The sequence below is a fragment of the Notolepis coatsorum genome (genome assembly GCF_963971535.1).
Source record: "Notolepis coatsorum genome assembly, chromosome: 5".
In the NCBI taxonomy this organism is placed as follows: Eukaryota; Metazoa; Chordata; class Actinopteri; order Aulopiformes; family Paralepididae; genus Notolepis; species Notolepis coatsorum.
Window position 1 is genome coordinate 205,802,167 of NC_140169.1, and position 19,709 is coordinate 205,821,875.

The 19,709-nt window shown below is 41.8% G+C and overlaps 1 protein-coding gene across 1 annotated transcript in view; it reads right to left on the reverse strand.

Annotated features, from left to right (window-relative positions):
- The window catches only part of LOC311228523 (uncharacterized protein), a gene marked incomplete at both ends in the record, with an annotated part of 180,005 nt that overhangs the window by 154,150 nt on the left and 6,146 nt on the right, over window positions 1-19,709 (reverse strand). Inside the window, one exon of the mRNA XM_084314425.1 lies at window positions 8,772-9,056. Coding sequence (XP_084170551.1) covers window positions 8,772-9,056 — 285 coding nt within the window. The remainder of the gene's footprint in view (window positions 1-8,771; window positions 9,057-19,709) is intronic.

Genomic DNA, 19,709 nt, shown 5'->3' on the forward strand with positions numbered 1-19,709 from the left:
AGTTAGATGAACTTGATTTAATATGTATATTGTATGCTATTTTATGTCTATTTTACTGCTATGAAGCACGTTTTTCTTGTATGAAAGGTGCCATACAAATACAGTGTATTATTATTAGTATTATTAATCATAATAATAATATTAATAATAATTAATCATTATAATACTGTATATTATGACATACAATATGGGATTTATTTCACATACTGTGTAATATCCTAATTATAGATTGTATATATACACCACACAGCTTGGTTTGACTCAGAAACATTTAATTTTTGTTTCAAAGTTGTGAATAATGAACATTTGCCTTAAACATTATGCTAATAGCAGTAGTCATATCATACCACCAGTTAAACATTATGCTAATAGCAGTAGCCATAACATACCACCAGTTAAACATTATCCTAATAGGGAGGTGTAGTCTGACGTCACTGGTTGTTCCACCCGTATAGGGATTCATCATTGGGAAAATGGATTATCGGCTATTGTAACAATTCTGCCGCATGGAAATTGACAAGCTTCCATTTTTTGCACAAAATGAGTTCCCTTCTATCACTAACATTATTGTTTAAGCATTTTTGGTTGAAATAAAGGTAGTTATAAGGTTTTTAATTTGTCGTAAAAAAATAACTACATTTACCAGTAGGCAGTTGTTCAGTAGCCAGTAGGCAGCCTGTTAGGCTGTCGCCTAATCAACGTCACAGCAAGCTGATATCAAGCTAGCTAGCTAGCTAACGTTAAGATTACCTAGCTAAACATACTGTCTACTGTCGTGAACCATTTTAAATTGGGGCATGTAGAGGAGTTTCGGGAACGAGTAAAATGTGCAGGTCCTCTTCTCAGACCTGTGCACTGCACGCATCATGCCGGCTAGCAAGCTAGCTAGCTACATGGCACGGCCTGCTGATACCACGATAGCTAACTAACATTATCGTTACAAGCTCAAAAACCTTATAACTACTACTGTCGTGTCCATAAGTTCCCTGGCAGAATACTTTGTTTGTGAGGACAAAAGTATACAAAGAGGAGAGAACCATTTTAAATCGGGGCATGTGGAGGAGTTTCGGGAATGGCTAGCAAGCTAGCTAGCTACTAACGTTATATAAAAAAAATAACAATAACGTTATAAACTATACACAATATGTACCACGAAACAATGATTTATATTAGTATTTACAGTGATTTGATACATAACTTTATACAATTTAAATTATAAATACAAATATTAAAAAAAAATGGTGGTTGGTGAAACAGATTCAGGGTCAGTTATTTTCCCATTGTACGCTTATGGAATGTAAGGGAAATCTGATCCTAGGTCTGCGACTAAAGCCAGGACGCTACGCTGTGGTGACGTCAGTCAGCAGCGCCAAACGACAGTGTAGTCTCCCAGTGAACGAAAACATAAACGTTGTTATTTTGCTACCTTTACGATTAATTGCGAATATTTTCATGTTGAGCTATAGATTGTGGATGAATACGCACAGAAAGGTACACCATGCCAATATCCATGCTTTATTTCTTTTAATCGAGCCAATTTAGAAATGGGCAATGGGGAAATACATTAACACATTGCCCGCCGGGCATTGTACCCATCATTGTACCCAGTCTGCCAGCGCTATAAGTCTATGGAGTGGCTCACCTTCTTTGCAGGGCTATAACTTTTTAAATTGTATTGCTATATTGACATTACTATGGCCCATTCAACATCGATTATCTATCGTTCAGTATGTGGGAACGTTATACTTTTTCATTCATACATTCATACAAAAATACCTTCTAGAATATAAGTATGTTTTTATCGTTTTCTGCAGTAATTCCTAGAACGTGAGTTATAGGCCTAAACGCATATATAGATTATCGATTGCCGTTTCCCCCCTATACACGCTATATTAAAAAATGAAACTGTATATGATCGGTATACGTTATGCTTCATCATGCGTGGAGGAACTGTATCAGGGCTGTACAGTGCAATGATATCGTCGCGAATTGCCCCTTTAATTGGCCGTTGCGATTGGTAAATATTATCTGCGGGCGGGCTTGCGAGTAGTGCTTTCAAGCCTTGGATTCCCATTTCACTCCTAAATTATCCAAGGCGTGTGATGACGCGATGCCGTCACTCACGCGAGCTGAGCAGTGAGCACTCAGCAGGTATGATCAGCGGGAACAATCGACTGAGCACTCACTCTGATAGACTGGCTGATTTAGCTATGAAGAAAAGTAACGTTAGTATTGCTTCATATTTTCGACGCGCGACCTCCTATAGTGAGCCGAACTGAACTGAACTCAGACACACGGAGAGAGCTGCGGCGTCTCCGTGTGGCTGTTGTAAACACTAGTCTCTAGTGGGACACTGGGACCTCGGTGAGCCTGCCAGCCGGCTAGCTACTGATAGCTATCAACAAATGCTCCAGTAAGTCTAGTAGTGCATGATAGCTTGCGTTAGCTTACTGTTCAAAACGAAACGTCCCATTAAACTAAATAGTTCAGATAGCTCCGTCCTGATATCAATGTCTTATAACACTGAGTCGATGCGTATTCGAGCTGAGGGCACGCTGAATAGTCAATAGGGACCAGCTGCAGCGCCGGAGAATCCTGGCCGTAGCTGGAGGCTACAGTATAGGGCCCAGCTGCAGCTCCGGAGAATCCTGGCCGTAGCTGGAGGCTACTCAGTACACACAGACAGTGGAGCTGGTTGCATATAGCGAGCATTTAGACTTGTTGCGTGGTGGCGATGTCTCGCAGATAATACAACTACAAGTATGATTATATAATATATATATTTTATTAAAAAAAAAATTATATAAAATAATTTTCTTTCTTTTTTTTTTTAAATCAAAAACAATCGATATAAATAATGGTAAAATTGTTATTTAAAAATGTGCCCCTAAAAAATATTTTTTGCCCCTAAATTTCTCATTTAGGGGCAAGTGTGCCCCTAGTGAAAAAGCTTAGTGTACAGCCCTGTTTATGTAGTATGGGTGGATATATTGATCAGATGGTTTGCAAACAAGGAAACTCACAATTGGGTTGAAAATAACGTTAGTGTCCTCGCCCGACCATCCACCAGGCGGCGGTATTGAGCCGTCGTTGCCGTCACCTATAGGGTCCAGCTGGAGCGTCGCGGGTGTATATATGAATTATGAATGCCATGACGAAAAACATTTATATTGATCTCAATAACGCTGTACAGCCAGGTCTGGCGGTGGATGTGTTAAGTGGAAATTACGTAACCACTACACCTCCCTATAGCAGTCGTCATACCACCAGTTAAACATTATGTTTAGCGTGACCAAACATCCTCTTTTGCCCAGACATGTCCTCTTTTCACGCCCTGTCCTGGTGTTTTTGTTTATAAATTCATGAAAATGTCCAGTTCACAGGATGATTATGCACACACTTAATATGCACACACTTAGTACCGAATACTACGGTACTCTGTTGCGTGTGACGTATTCTTGTGTGAGAAGACTTGTTTCTTTACTTTGTGAGCGGCTCTACTATGCTGCGCTCACACACAAACAGCGGAGGAATCGGTCAGATCGGACCAACATCGATTCTGCTCACAATGCCAAAGTGAAAATGTACATTACAGATGAACTGCAGAGAAAATTCCCAATTTACCGTCCCGGTCGAGACAAATGGGAGGCGGAGTGCAACACGTGCAAAGTTTCTGTTTCTAAAGTTAATAAAGTTGCCGGAGATCTCAAATCTCACATGAACACAGACAAACATAAAAAATAAAGCTGTGCGAGGCGAGAGTTTGATGGCAAAGTTGACCAAATTGATTGAAGTATGCAGCTATACAGAGAGAGAAAGAAAATAATAAATAAATAAATGTTTTGGTTTGATTTATGATGATATAAGATGCTTCTAAGTATTATGTGTGTAATACATTTGTTTTGTACACTAATTGCAAGTTATGCAAATTACATTATTTTGTTATGGGTTGATTTTTTTGTTATTTTCGTGAGATTTGTCAGAGAGATTACTTAATAATAAATGCATAATAAAGCATGTTGAGTAACTTTTCTTATAGATAGATATTATTTTGTTATATAAAATAATATAAATAATAATTTTCTATCCATACAGAGGAGGCATGATTTAAATATATAAAAATTATAAGGCATCTTTGAGTAAACTTAAAAATCTTGAGGCTGGGGGCAGAGCGTCCTCTTTTTTGGAAATCACAATAATGGTCACCCTATGTTAATAGCAGCAGTCATACGATACCACCAGCTATTGTGCTAATAGCAGTAGTTGTACCATACAACTAATTAAACATTGTGCTAATAGCAGTAGCCATATCATACCACCAGTTAAACATTATGCTAATAGCCGTAGCCATATCATACCACCAGTTAAACATTATGCTAAAAGCAATAGCCATACTATACCACCAGTTAAACAGTATGCTAATAGCAGTAGCCCTACCATTACCATCAGATAAACATTATGCTAATAACAGTAGTCGTACGATACCACCAGTTAGAAATTAGGCTAATAGTAGTAGCCGTACCACCAATTAAACATTATGTTAACAGTTTCAGTGCCGACCTTGTTTACATTTTTACCCCGTTGAATGCCATCATCCACTTCAATGTTAGCGTTAAAAACGCCTAATCTATGTTTTAAATTATGGCTATGTGTCTAATCTGCCCGTCGCTTATCAATGACTCGTTTGCAGTCAACATTGTCGAAACGGATTGTTTTTTTAATCGGTTCATATCCTTTTTATAGCATTTCGAAAAGCTATCGTTCTCTCGAAAATGTTCTGAAAATTGAAAGATTCCCCCATAAACTGCATTTATTGGAATATTCTCGAATATTGCTAGACACGTTGTCATTTGTCGGCCTATTTATGAATCGTTTTCAAATAAACGCTAGATTATCGATAGTATGTGTACTTATGCATGCTATAGACGCAAGCTGAAAAATCGATTCTCTTATTTCCTCATCAGCGATCACAGCCAAACCACACATAGGGCAAACACTGATATCTCCGTGAAAACAGGTCTGATTATCCTAAGACTGGTAAAATAGAGATAAAACCTGAGATCAGATGTTATCCAAAAAGATTATTCCAATTCCTGATCGTCATTCCAAATATCGATCACGCTTATTGATTACAGTGTTGGTACTGTAAATACATAATCGTCGCTGTTCTGAGGGCCGGAGATCACTTCAACTTCAGTTGGCTTGACGGAAAAATAAAATTAGGAAACTGGCCACCCCCCCTGTATCAGTCTGAGCTGATGGGGTGCAGTTACACAGGGAGAGACGGTATCTTCCCAATTGAGCTCAGAGAGACTCTGCAGCACTAACCCATGGCTCGATTGATGAAATATGAATTCAAATCGCCAATAAAAAAAATACGGCAAACAAACGACATTTCGCGTCGTCGGGACTCAATGGGGGGGGCTGATACAACGAGATATGACGTCGCTGGCACTCAATGTGTTAATAGCAGTAACCATACCATGCCAGTTAAACATTATGCTAATAACAGTAGTCGTACAATACCACCAGTTAGAAATTATGCTAATAGCAGTAGTCATACCACCAGTTAGAAATTATGCTAATAGTAGAATATTAGAATTCCCCTGTTAGCATACCAGACTTAGCATACCCATGTTAGGGCATCCGTGGTGTATTGATTGATTGATTGAAAAGTTTATTAACAGATTGCAGAATGGGTACAGTACAGTACAGCTCAATACATACAATTGTTAAGGGGATGCAGACCAGAGAAAGACTTTGTAATTCCGTCCACGTCTGTTTTTAATCATTTTGAGAGGATGAAGTTAGCAAAGCTAGGTTAGCTAGGTTCTAATGAAAAACAAACCAGTAATACCTTCCATGTGTTCTCTCTGTGTTGTGATGGATCAGTGTCGGAGGAAGGCTTTAGACTTGATACAACCAGCCGAGGTGAAAAGGATCTTTGCTCTCAGAGGTTTTAGTCCGTATGTTGATGTGTGAGAACAACTGTATTCTTGGATGTGTTTTCCTAACAGTGATCAGCCATCTCCCTCTGTTCTGTATTCTTAGCTGTACCCTGGCTTGGTCAGGCCTCCTTTCCCCCAAAAACATCTCTCCATGCAGACTTCAAGAGCAGCCTACACTTATAATATTTATATAGGCTAGCCTGCAATCCTGCCTCACTGCTGTTGGCCCATTGTCCTGTCAGCAACCTCTGATTTTGCACCTACCAGTAGCTATCATGAGTCTTGGTTCATAATATGCATTGTTGTTTGTCTGCAACTTTTGAGTTCATCATGATGCTGCTTTCTTGATGTGATTTTTAAAATCTCAATGAAACTATCTGGTGGAAAATGACCTTTCAACCAAGAGAAATACACATACTGCAATTAAGTGTTCTGCGATAGAGGTCCACATGTAGACCAAGATAGAGCATGACATTATCGCTGCCGGCGTTTGGGTTTAGGGGTTCGATTCCCACTCAGGGCACCCATACTAAAACATTTATGTACTCATTGTTCTGTAAAGCACCTTGTTTTAAAGGGGACCTATTGTGAAAATCACATTTTCCAGTTTTTTGCATTGTTTTTACAAACAATGCAACGGAACATATGAGGACCTGAACCCGTGTATGACCCCTTGCCTGTTGGACTGCCTTGCCCCTGCCTACTCCCCCTTAGTACCCATTAGATTCTCGATCCCTGCCCGTCTGACTACCCTGCCCCTCACACGATCCCTGGACTGTAGAAGATTCTCCCCTGTGTCACTCGATTCCTGCCCGGATACCTGACTACTTCTTTTCTAATTAAATATAGCTGGGTTTTAACGAGACCTGTCTGCCTTTCTCTTGTCTGCATATTGGATTCAATACGCCTAGCCCTGACATTTTGGCCCTTAACAAGGTACTGGCATTACGTCTGTGGCTGGTTAGGATGCGTCTATTCAAAGCCCAAACAACTCTTATTTCCGCGTTCAAGTTTTGCGCTCTGATTGGCCACTGACCTACGCTATTACGCCCCCCCTTATGTACGCCAGTTATCTTCCTCCAAGAACAGCTGTTTCCGTGACTTTAGTTCGCCTCCATGTGCGCTAAAGTTCGCGTAAGTTTATGAATGCCCATGAAATTGGCATTCATAGATTGTCTGTGGCTTTGAACACTAGTGGGGCAAAAAAACATTGAAGCTCATAGTGTAACGGTCTGTATCGGACAAAGTCTGCCACCACAAAGTCTGCCACCACGCCCTCTACAATAAACAGCCATCAGTCGTTAATTGACTTTAAAGTTTTTAGACAGTAGAGGGTGAGTACTTTATTATCTAAAGATGGTAAATTAGAGTGTTGTGTTTGTTCATAGTTAAAGACGGTAGAGGTTGAGTACTTTATTATCTAAAGTAAGTTAAGAGTGTTGTGTTCATTCATAGTTAAAGACGGAGGTTGAGTACTTTATTATCTAAAGATGGTAAGTTACAGTGTTGTGTTCATTCATAGTTAGACATTAGAGGTTGAGTAAATATCTAAAGATAAGTTAGATGTCAATGTTTTGGTTTGTTGTTTGTCTCACTATGCAATTAAATGATACACACTGAAATCTACGCTCTCTCATCCTGCTTTCAGCAAACTCCTATACTTCCTGAGTAACTTGCCCAACACTGCTTAATGGTTGTTTAATTATTTTACATGGGGCACGTATAATCCACAGGGCACATTTACGCACACTGTGACATAATATGAGAAAGTCCACATTCCAGTTCTACTTTTGTTTTGATGTGAAAAGGGATGCTGCACTTAGCACTGACTGAGAAAGTAAACATTACAGTTCTACTTTATAAAATGCTAATTGTAAATATGTAAAAAAAAAGGTAAGTGTACTGCCCGCGAAATTGGCATTCATAGATTGTAAATATGTTTGTCAATGTTAATAATATGCGAACGTGATGCTGCATAAGATGACTGCACTTAGCACTGACTGAGAAAGTAAGTGTACTGCCCATGAAATTGGCATTCATAGATTGTAAATATGTTTGTCAATGTTAATAATATGCGAACGTCTACATTACAGTTCTACTTTTGTTTTGATGTGAAAAGTGATGCTGCATAAGATGACTGCACTTAGCACTGACTGAGAATTGTGCCTCAAAGCATGAATGAACCGGCATTTAATACAGAGGTGCTTCACAGCGCGGTGTTTCGCAACTCAGGCGAGAGCGTAGTTTCTTGGAGGTGAACTGGCGGCGTAGATAAGGGGGGCGTAATAGCGTAGGTCAGTGGCCAATCAGAGCGCAAAACTCGAACGCGGAAATACGAGTTGTTTGGGCTTCGAATAGACGCGGTTAGGATGTGTTAAATGCAGAGAAGTTTAACTTAAAGGGTCACTTCACAGATAATTTTTTTGCCCGAATCCTATTGTTTGGTTGTGAGGAGGACATTGATGCGGCTGAGCTCTGAAGACACAGAACACGTCAGTCAATTCTATGTCCGTTAAAGAACCGTTAAAAAGGCACTTCACCAAAAAACAATACTGATTTATTTTGGACATAATCTCACACACATGCAAAAACCCTAAACAGTGTTGCACACATTAATTTAGTTTGACAGTCATTGAGAGTAATGAGTTTGAATATGGCCACCAGTGATGCCATCGGGGGCATTGAATCCTTGTGTTAATTCCAGCTCAATGAAAGGATAGCAGCCCCTATAAAACCTATTCTTTCATCTACACAATTTCACGGAGCTGTAATTAACACAAGGATTCAATGTCCCCGATGACAACAGAAAACTCACTAACTCACTCTTAGTGTTCATGGACACAGCGATGGGAGACTCCAGCGCCTTGTGGTGGACCAGACACTTGATGGACACGTCCTTCAGTAGCCCCGACCGGACCACGAGGGTGCTGGTGACGAACGTGGTCCCGTCCCCCTGGGGGATCTGCGTGGTGATAGGGGCGCCCACGGTGCGGTTGTCCCTCTCCACGTTCCACACGATCTCGGCCGGAGGGCGGGACAGAGAGGTGCAGTTGGCCTCGATCACCCCAGGAGACGTGGTCTTGTAGCTCACCTGAGGCTTGGGCAGCACTGGGAGACAAACACACACACACACACATACATTGAGAAGAGGCACGTTTCCATCTGTGTGTGTGTGTGTGTGTGTGTGTGTGTGTGTGTGTGTGTGTGTGTGTGTGTGTGTGTGTGTGTGTGTGTGTGTATGTGTGTACTTGTTGTCAGATATCATTCAAATAGTCCCTACACTGTAATCATATTATTAATAATAATAATATAATATAATAACTACCTACCTAATACTATAGTCTACCCATATAACTCTGTATGTATCTGTATGTAGCATGTACAATAGTGCTGTATACTGTATATATACAAAGTATATGAGTATACCTTCATAATACTCCTTCTATACCTATGTATACACCTGCATATAACCCATATAACTCTGTATGATAGCATGTACAATAATGCTGTATTTACAGTATATATATATCTATCCACATCCAGGTCTTTTTACACATTTGTAGATACTATATCTATATCTGTACATATCTCTTATCTACTCTTACTGGTTACGCTGCTGGCCAGTATGACTTACTACCATAGTGTCTTCATAGCTGCATCACTGTACATATTGGTACTATAACTCTGTACATACATCTGATTAGCACTATTATTCAGTAGTAGTACTAATTTATATATATTTTATATTCAGTTTAATCACCTGTACATTATGTATTACTATTGCACTTTACTGTTACATTTGCAATCTGGTTAGATGTCAGACTTCCTTTAATTGTACTGTACTTGTGCTGTATAATGACAATACATTTGAATCAAATTGTTATATATAATTCAAATGTCCCCACAAGGAGCGAAAATAAGATTAATAGTTGTATCCTCGTGGGGACATTGGGTCTCATTCCCGAAGATTTTTCAAAGATATATTCTGGAAGACTTATCTTGGAACCACTGAGACATAATCTATGACAAGTACACTCTGAGTCCTGAACGTGCTGGAGATATGTCTTAAGTGGCTGAAACGGTCGCAGAAATGATCTGATCTGATATCTGCTTGGAGAATGGCAATCTGTCGTAAACTCCAACGCGCGTTCCCGTTCAGCTCATTTGCATACAAACCACGCCCCCGACAGTCCTTATAAAGCAACACATAACGCCTAATATATATAGCCTACGGGCCGGCGGGCGTAATGAATGAAGCAGTATGGCTTATTATTCCATAAGCCTATAGGCTACTGTTCATTCGTAGGCGCACACAATACTTGTTATGGAATATTAATGCAGTCTATTTCCACCGATTAGCTTTAGTTCTTATTTATTTATCCACTGTCATTTCAGTGTTGGTGTATAGGCTATATAGTGTATTTCAATATAAGTTTAATTGATATATTCGAAGGAATGCAGGTTTATAGCTCAACCCCCTCCAATGTACAGTAAATTACCAAGTATGGTTTTGTCAATATTCCAATGTACAGTTTTGCTTGTACAGTGTAAGTCTACCACCCCTCCAACCTCCTCCAACAGTTTCTACGTCAAATGTACTCTCTTTTCTGGACTCTTTTTGTATCACAAACAGTACTGTATTTGCAAATCTGGTATGTCATAAATGTATAGATGTAGCAGTACTGTCTATCTGTGTCGTGTATGTCATATATGTTATGATGAATTGAAAATGGGGGACCCTGATGTAAACAAGACGAAATTCTTTCTCTGGTCTGCATCCCCTTATGTAATTGAGCTGTACTGTACTGTACCCATTCTGCAATCTATTAATAAAGTTTTCAATCAATGCCAATCAATGGGATACATTGCATGTTGACCTGCATTCTTTCAAATGCATATAATTAATCATTAAAACAGATGTGTAACAAATAAGAAATGCAAATTCCACAGAAGGCATTAAATTATTATTATTTTCAATCATTTCACAATAATTGCATAATTGTGTTTGAATATCTGAGTAATTAAAGTAATTATACATTTGTCCAAAATAGCTGGTTCAGATATGGTTAATCCAGCTGCCCTGTGATCAGATGAATCCATATTATTTATTTTTCCGACATCAAATGCGTAATTTCTTATCGTACAAATATTGTCATATTTATTTTAATTATGATCATGTAATTAATTCCAAGGAGGCCTGTAGCTCAAGTTGTAATAAAGTTTTAAATTAGTCAATCAATCATGAGATTTGATCGTGGGCTGAGAGCATATTTAAGAGTGCTCCTCAGCACTCTTGGATCTGCTCTCAAATAAGATCTCAGGAAAATTTGAGGACTCCCACTCCCAGCCCTAATATGTCTTAAATAGGCCGAAATCTGGCTAAGACGAAATATTTTGTCGTAACTACGTTCGAGAATGAGACCCATTGTCGCACGCCACAGGACAAGGGGCTGCTTTAGGGCTTTAACTCTTTAATTGCCAGACCCGAGATATCTCGGGTTAACTCGCCATGCGTTGGCTGCCGAGTTTCTTTATTAGTTGTCATACAGAAATACAGAATACTTTGCATGAAATGCTTCTTTCTGTTTTGCTCCTGAGGGTGTGCTAGATAATAACAAGATAGTATAAAAGTATAATATAAGTATCAAATAGAAAGTCAAGAAGTCAAGTACGTAAACAAGTGTAAACAACAAACATTTTCAGTATACCTATATATACAATATGCACAGTATATACAGTGCAGGTACAGTACAATGTAGAAATGGTATAGCTTAGCTTGTGGTGCCACCTTGTGGTGGTGAGGTGCAATGAGGTGCAATAAGGAATAAGGAATGAGAATGATGTGCAATTTCCTTACCAATAATATAAATATAAAGTGTAAAGTGTGTTAGTGTCTAAAGTGGTAAAGTGGGTGCTACAGTGTGTTGTTTATTTAAAGTGTGTGTGTGCTGTGGGTGTGTTGATGGTTTGTTATTGTTCATTGTTCATTGAGCATCCTGATGGCCTGGGGATAGAAGCTCCTTCTGAGTCTCTCTGTGCTTGCCATGAGACTCCGGTATCGCTTGCCTGACTGCAGTAGTTCAAAGAGGCAGTTGTTTGGGTGGCTGGAGTCTTTGATTATTCTCTTAGCCTTACCCATGCACCGCTTGTTGTAAATGTCTTGGAGAGTGGGAAGCCCACCTCCAATTGTGCGTTCGGCTGAACTTGCCACTCTCTGTAGTCTGCTACGGTCTTGTGCAGTGCTATTCCCAAACCAGGAGGTGATATTGCCAGTCAGGATGCTCTCTATTGTGCATGAGTAGAAGTTCTTGAGGATCTTCTGACTCACGTTGAACTTCCTTAAGCGCCTAAGGAAGTCGTGCCTTCTTGATAACACTGTCAATGTGTGTGGTCCATGTCAAGTCCTCAGATATGTGGACTCCGAGGTACTTAAAACTGTTCACTCTCTCAACCGGTGCCCCGTCGATGCTGAGGGGGCTGTAGTCCTTGACCCCCGACCTCCTAAAGTCCACAATCATCTCGTTTGTTTTGCTGACGTTCAGGGAGAGGCTGTTCTCTTGACACCATCCCGCTAGAACCTTTACCTCTCGGGTTATCTCTGGTTTTGGTCTTTTTTTCTTTTATTCAATATTTATATTAATTATTCATCCACTGACCTCGGTGTTGCCATAGGAAAGGATTTTGAGATCGCCAAAGTGCAATACCGGCCGCATCCTGCCAGATGGCAGTGTCGCCCACCCTTTGAAACCTTATATCTAACTCTGTGTTACACTCAAATGTCTCCGAGCGCTATATTTAGACGGAGCCGAGTAAGTCGCTTCATCCGACCACTTCGAAACGCATCTGGCACACTCGATCCATAAGTTGTGCCAAATTATGTCCGGGACCAGATGGACACCAATACTGGAAATCGCGATCAGACAATTGGAATATTCTTTTTGGAATACCCCCGACCAGAGGTAAGGACTAATTGATCTGACTATCAATTTCAGCTTGATCCAACAATGTTTTGATACCGATAAAGCTGATCAGCGTTTTTACTGTTCAATACGAATGCCGTTACTGGCAATCAAAGCATCAGAAACGCCCCCCCCCCCCCCCCTTTCATGCATTCATCATGAAACATAATACCTATTATATACATTTGATTTGGAAATAGTAGCGTGTCCAGGCAAGAAACGCCAACACTTATAGTAGAATTCACGTTGCGCCCTATAACTCGCTTCCCAGGAATTATCCCGGATCACTCTGAAATTATACTTATATTCACCACGGGATAACGCACAGAGGTATGCATGAAGAAATTATCTCTTTATTGCATCTTGGACGGAAGAAAGTCACTGTCAATTGACCATAGTATTATCCCCATAGCTATAATATAGAATATAGATATAGCTCTCCAAACATAGTGATGCACAGTGGAAATATGTAATGGAAACCTGGCACGTTAGCTACAAGGCCAAGACTAATAGCTGGCACTGAATGAGTTAAGGGTTTGGTTAAGGTTAGGTTAAGGTTATGTTAAGGGTTTGGTTCAGGTTAGGTTAAGGGCGTAGGTATGTAGTGGTTATGGTTGAGGTTATTTTGGGGTTTTGGGAGTTAATGTAGGTCAAGGAAATGTACCAACAAGGAATGAAAACATGTCTCTCTGTCTGCAATCAGAGGTTTGTAGGCTCTTGGTTTTGGTACTTTGGCATTTTCATAAAAGAGCGGTTAGTGGCTTGAAAATTGCCTAGGTCTATCAATGGCAAGACTGTCCGGCCATATGGTGCAGACTCGCTCTTTGTACCCTAGAACATTGTTAATGCAATGTTGAAATGCATGCACTCATGTATGCATGTATAAATGTATCATTTTAATCATTATTCAAATAAAGCATTTAACATGTGTGTGTGTGTGTGTGTGTGTGTGTGTGTGTGTGTGTGTGTGTGTGTGTGTGTGTGTGTGTGTGTGTGTCTGACATATTCCCAGGTTTTATATTCACTATTGCACCCAGCTGAGCAGAGATCAACAAACAACACCAAGAGCACCAGTGGATTCAGACTTCAGCACAAATACTGTGTGTGATCAGTGTGTCTGGTCTGGCCGTCACTGACGTGGAGTGTACAGCACTGAAGCGACGATGCAACGTAGCCCACAGGGAAGACGTTTAGGACACAACCAGACCCATAAGGCTTCAGAAACCAGACCCATAAGGCTTCAACCAGACGCATAAGGCTTCATAAACCAGACTCATAAGGCTTCATAAACCAGACCACATAAAGCTTCATAAACCAGACTCCTAAGGCTTCAGAAACCAGATGCATAAGGCTTCAGAAACCAGACCTATAAGGCTTCAGAAACCAGATGCATAAGGCTTCATAAACCAGACCCATACGGCTTCATAAACCAGACCACATACAGCTCCATAAACCAGACCCATAAGGCTTCATAAACCAGACCCATAAGGCTTCATTAACCAAACCACATGAGGCTTCATAAACCAGACCCATAAGGGTTTATAAACCAGACTCATAGGGGTTCATAAACCAGACCCATAAGGCTTCATTAACGAAACCACATGAGGCTTCATAAACCAGACCCATAAGGGTTTATAAACCAGACTCATAGAGGTTCATAAACCAGACCCATAAGGCTTCATTAACGAAACCACATGAGGCTTCATAAACCAGACCCATAAGGGTTTATAAACCAGACTCATAGGGGTTCATAAACCAGACCCATAAGGCTTCATAAACCAGACCCATAAGGCTTCATAAACCAGACGCATAAGGCTTCATAAACCAGACCCATAAGGGTTTATAAACCAGACCCATAAGGGTTTATAAACCAGACCCATAAGGCTTCATAAACCAGACCCATAAGGGTTTATAAACCAGACCCATAAGGCTTCATAAACCAGACCCATAAGGGTTTATAAACCAGACCCATAAGGATCCATACTCTTCTTCCTTCAAGTGAGTCAGTCGTTTCTGTGTGATGTTATTACAAGCATACTCCCCTCCCACCCCACGCTGCCTCCATTACATGGATGTAAAATGTATCAAGAAAATGTCAATAATGTCATCTGGAATGTCAGCATTCAGCCAAGTCTCTGACACAGCTGGATTGTTGTCCACTGATATACTGCGTAACTCATGGCGTTTGTGACGTAGCGAACGCAGGTTAGAGAGGATTTACAGTGACAACATGGAACCTGGAACAGATAAAGCATGTGAATCCATGTACGTTTGAGACCCATAAGTAAAGCACCCTGACTGTTTTCAATTCTCTGTTCTTCTCGGAGGGAAGGAATGTTTTTCATTGGAATGGAGACTGTTTGTGTTGGAGGAGCACCTTCAGCCAAAGATATTTGGCCCAGATAGCTGCGGTGTCTTTGCAGATTTCAGGGTGGTGAACATTAACCACCTGTCAATCTGGTTTAGATCTGGTTTAGATCTGGTCAGTAGGAGGGAAGCTGTGAACAAGGTGAGAAAAGTGAAAAGGAGTTTCTTTGTTGGTCAAATTAAAGTAGAAAAACCCACAACTCGATAAAGATCAGTAGATCTGCACTCAAATCATTACTTTAACCAATCTCAAAGACATTTTATTTGAAATTAAATTAAACTGAAATTGAGATGTGGTTCAATCACTGTTCATCATTGACATTTTTCTTTTATTTTTTAAAGATTAAAAATGTAACATTGAACATGACTGAGCCTTGGACACAGGCCTTGAATGAGCCCTGCCCTGTTCTTCAGAGTTAGTTTGATCCCAAATGCCATGCCAATAAAGCCAATTGAATTGAGCGAGGAAGAGAGAGAGAGAGAGAGAGAGAGAGAGAGAGAGAGAGAGAGAGAGAGAGAGAGAGAGAGAGAGAGAAGAGAGAGAGAGAGGGAGAGAGAGAGAGAGAGAGAGAGAGAGAGAGAGAGAGAGAGAGAGAGAGAGAGAGAGAGAGAGAGAGAGAGAGCCTCATCAGCCCACATCCTCCTGGCTGTGACTATGTTGCAGCTCTTTAAAGATCTCGCCAACGTTTCCTTGTTCAGTCGAGGATTATAGTCTTGCGGTAGAAAATGAGGTGGGAGCCCTAACCATAAAGTCTGCTGCAAGGATGAATGGAGGGGTGGTGATATTTGTTGATGTGATGATGTAGTGAAAGATAACACTGTTATTACCAACGGTGTGGTGATAAAGGATACATTCGTGTCAGTGACACCTCTCGCTATGCGATGAGTTTATCACGAGAGAACTGTGAAGATTGTGTTTCCAATTAAAAAAAAATCATCAGGCTGTAAATCGCCTGAATTGCAGCATGTTGTGTCTCATAGACGACAGACATTCATGATAATGAATAAAAGTGACCAAGAGCTGGACTTAAGTTTTAAAGTGGTAGTAGACGGATTCGATTATACTATATTTGCCACAACGCAGAACATGAAGTGTTTTGGCTGTGGTAGAGAGGGACACCTGATGAGGTCTTGCCCAGGAGAAGGCTCTAGTACTGGGAACAGGTGCTGAGGGGAAAAACGCCATGGGGGGTGAATGATAATGGTGGCAGCGAACAGGGGAAGAATGGTGAAGAGGCCTCTAAACAGGCAAATTAATCAGATAAGAGAGATAAAGGAGAAGAAGGCACAACACGGGCAAATGTGGAAAAAGTGGAGAACATCCGCAGCTCCTTCTCCCAACCCCCACCCATTCCAAATGCTGAATCGAGAACCTCATCCTTCACTCTGTCATCTTTCTCTCCCATTACAGAAGCCGAGACCCTGACACTGGTAACGTCGAACCGTCCGACTACATGCCAGCTGGACCGGCTACCTTCCCCACTCCTCCAGTCCATAGCACCAGACATCCTCCCATTCCTAACTGCAACCATCAACTCCTCACTCAACTCGGGGGTGGTCCCCACCTCCCTAAAACAAGCCAGAGTCACGCCCCTCATAAAAAAACCATCCCTGAACCCTACCGTCATAGGCAACTACCGTCCTGTCTCTCTTCTCTCCTTCCTTTCTAAAACACTTGAACGTGCTGTATCCAACCAACTTACTGCTTATCTCTTACAGAATGACCTCCTAGACCCTAATCAGTCAGGCTTCAGGACTGGTCACTCCACAGAGACAGCCCTCATTGCGGTCACAGAGGCACTTCACTTAGCAAAAGCGAAAGGCCTCTCCTCTGTCCTGATTCTCCTAGATCTATCTGCAGCCTTCGACACAGTCAACCACCAGATCCTCCTCGCGGCCCTCGCAGGAATGGGAGTGGCTGGCTCTGCGCTGACATGGTTGTCATCATACCTCAATGACCGCTCCTACCAAGTGTCATGGAGAGGGACCCTGTCGGCCACCCGCCCCCTGCGGACGGGTGTCCCCCAGGGCTCGGTTTTAGGACCCCTTCTCTTCTCCCTCTACACTAAATCACTGGGTAACATTATCACGTCTCATGGCTTCTCCTACCACTGTTATGCCGACGATACTCAACTCTTCCTCTCCTTCCCTCCCTCAGATATCCACGTCTCTGAGCGGATCTCGGCCTGTCTGTCCGACATCTCCGCCTGGATGACGACCAACCACCTCAAACTGAACCTAAGCAAAACAGAATTGCTCCACCTGCCGGCCAAATCCTCCCCCCTGACCGACCTTTCCATCACAGTCGAGAATGCAGCTGTGACCGCGTCCCCGACCGCCAAGAACCTTGGTGTTGTCCTCGACGACCAGTTGAACTTCTCTGCTCACATCGCAGCGACAACCAGAACCTGCCGATTCCTCCTGAGCAACGTCAGAAGGATACGCCCCTTCCTGACAAAAGAAGCCACCCAACTCCTCGTCCAATCAACAGTCATCTCCCGCCTCGACTACTGCAACGCACTGCTCGCTGGCCTCCCGGCCACTGCCACTAAGCCTCTTCAACTCATTCAGAACGCAGCGGCCCGCCTGATCTCAAACCTACCGAAGTCGGCCCATGTCACCCCACTTCTTAGGGACCTGCACTGGCTCCCCATTGCTGCACGAATCCGCTTCAAGGCCCTTGACCTAGCATACCGTGCGGCAAAGGGAACTGCTCCCGCCTACCTCCGGTCAATGGTCTCTAACTACACACCCTCAAGACCCCTACGCTCTGCATCTTCTGGCCGCCTCAGACCTACTCCTATCCAAGCTCCGGGAGGGTCATCAAAGAGAAGTCGCCTATTCTCAGTCCTTGCCCCACAATGGTGGAATGAACTACCCACCCCAGTTAGGACAGCCGAAACACGTCCAATCTTTCGCCGTCGACTAAAGACTCACTTCTTCAACCATTATCTGAATTAAAAAAAAAAAAAAAAAAAAAAAATCTAACCCTAACTAACCATACTGTCATGCACTTGTCCTAATAAACTAACCTACACTGTAGCACTCAACACTTTGATGAACATTGTTACTCAGCTGATAGAGTTGTGCTCTTCCTGATGGCTTGTCGTACAGAACTTGTAAGTCGCTTTGGATAAAAGCGTCAGCTAAATGACTAAATGTAAATGTAAAATGTAAATGAAACAGACCAGGGTAAAGAAGGTGGAAGAGAACAATGAGAGTGGAGGTGAACATGTTGGAGATGTCGCTGGTGGTGAACATGAAGTTGACCAGCAAATACAGAGTGGAGAAGCTAGTGTCAGCAATGACAGTACATGTACCCAAGAGGACAGCAGTCCTGTAAATGTATCAGGACCAAATGATATGGGCGGGGGAGGTCAGAGGGAAGGAAGGTGTGGTAGTAGATGTCGACATGGAGGATGAAGAGAACGAACTAAAAGGTGGTTTGGCAAAAAAGAAAGTCGAGAGAAAACAAAATGACAGGTTCTCAAGCTAAGAAAGTGGATGTGAAAAAAGAGATAGAGAGAGAGAAAGCGTAAAAAAAAACACAAACATGGTCCACGGTGCTAATTGTGTGTGTTCCTCCTGGAGAGGCGCAGGGCGTACGGCTCAGTTTCAAACAAGAGCCCTGCTGTTTGTTCAGATAATGACGAGTGAAAGAGAGAGGGAGAGGAAAGGGAGGGAAAGATAACAAGAGAGAAGGCAAAGAGAGCAGAAAGCGAGAGGCAAGGAGAGAGAGAGAAAGAAAGAGAGAGAGAGAGGACAGAAGGAATCACTGTCTGTCACGAACAGTAACACAGTCATGCTGTAGCCCCCCACACCCACCCGCCTACATCATTCCACCTCGCTGTCTCTCCTGTCTCTCCAGTAAAGCCCATTCTCTGGACAGACGTGCTAGCTTGTGTCTGTGTGCCTGTAGATCAGACACACCAATAGATGCTGTCAAGTTGAACAAACTGTTTTTCATTTCCCCGTTGTGTTTCTTAAAGAACGATGTAGTGGTGCAGGGAGACAGCACACTCCTCCTCCCTGAGCAGCGTAGTCTATAATGTTACAGCAGGGCTCGGTGGAAAACAACAATTTCACAATATTCATAAGCCCTTTCACTACCTAACCTAACCCTTTCACTACCACACTACAGAAGGTTAACCATCTATAGTGGGGTAGTGAAAGGGTTAACCATCTGTAGTGTGGTAGTGAAAGGGTTAACTGTCTGTAGTATGGTAGTGAAAGGGTTAACCTTCTGTAGTGTGGTTGTGAACGGGTTAACCCTTTGTCATGTGGCAGTGAAATGGTTAACCTTCTTTTTTGTGACCAACTTTTTTTTAAATCTTTTTTTATTTTTTTATTTTTTTAAACAAGTTCAGAGGAAAGAGACATTCACATCAGCATTTCATATTAATTCACACAGTGGCCTAAAAAGTGTCTTTTCAGT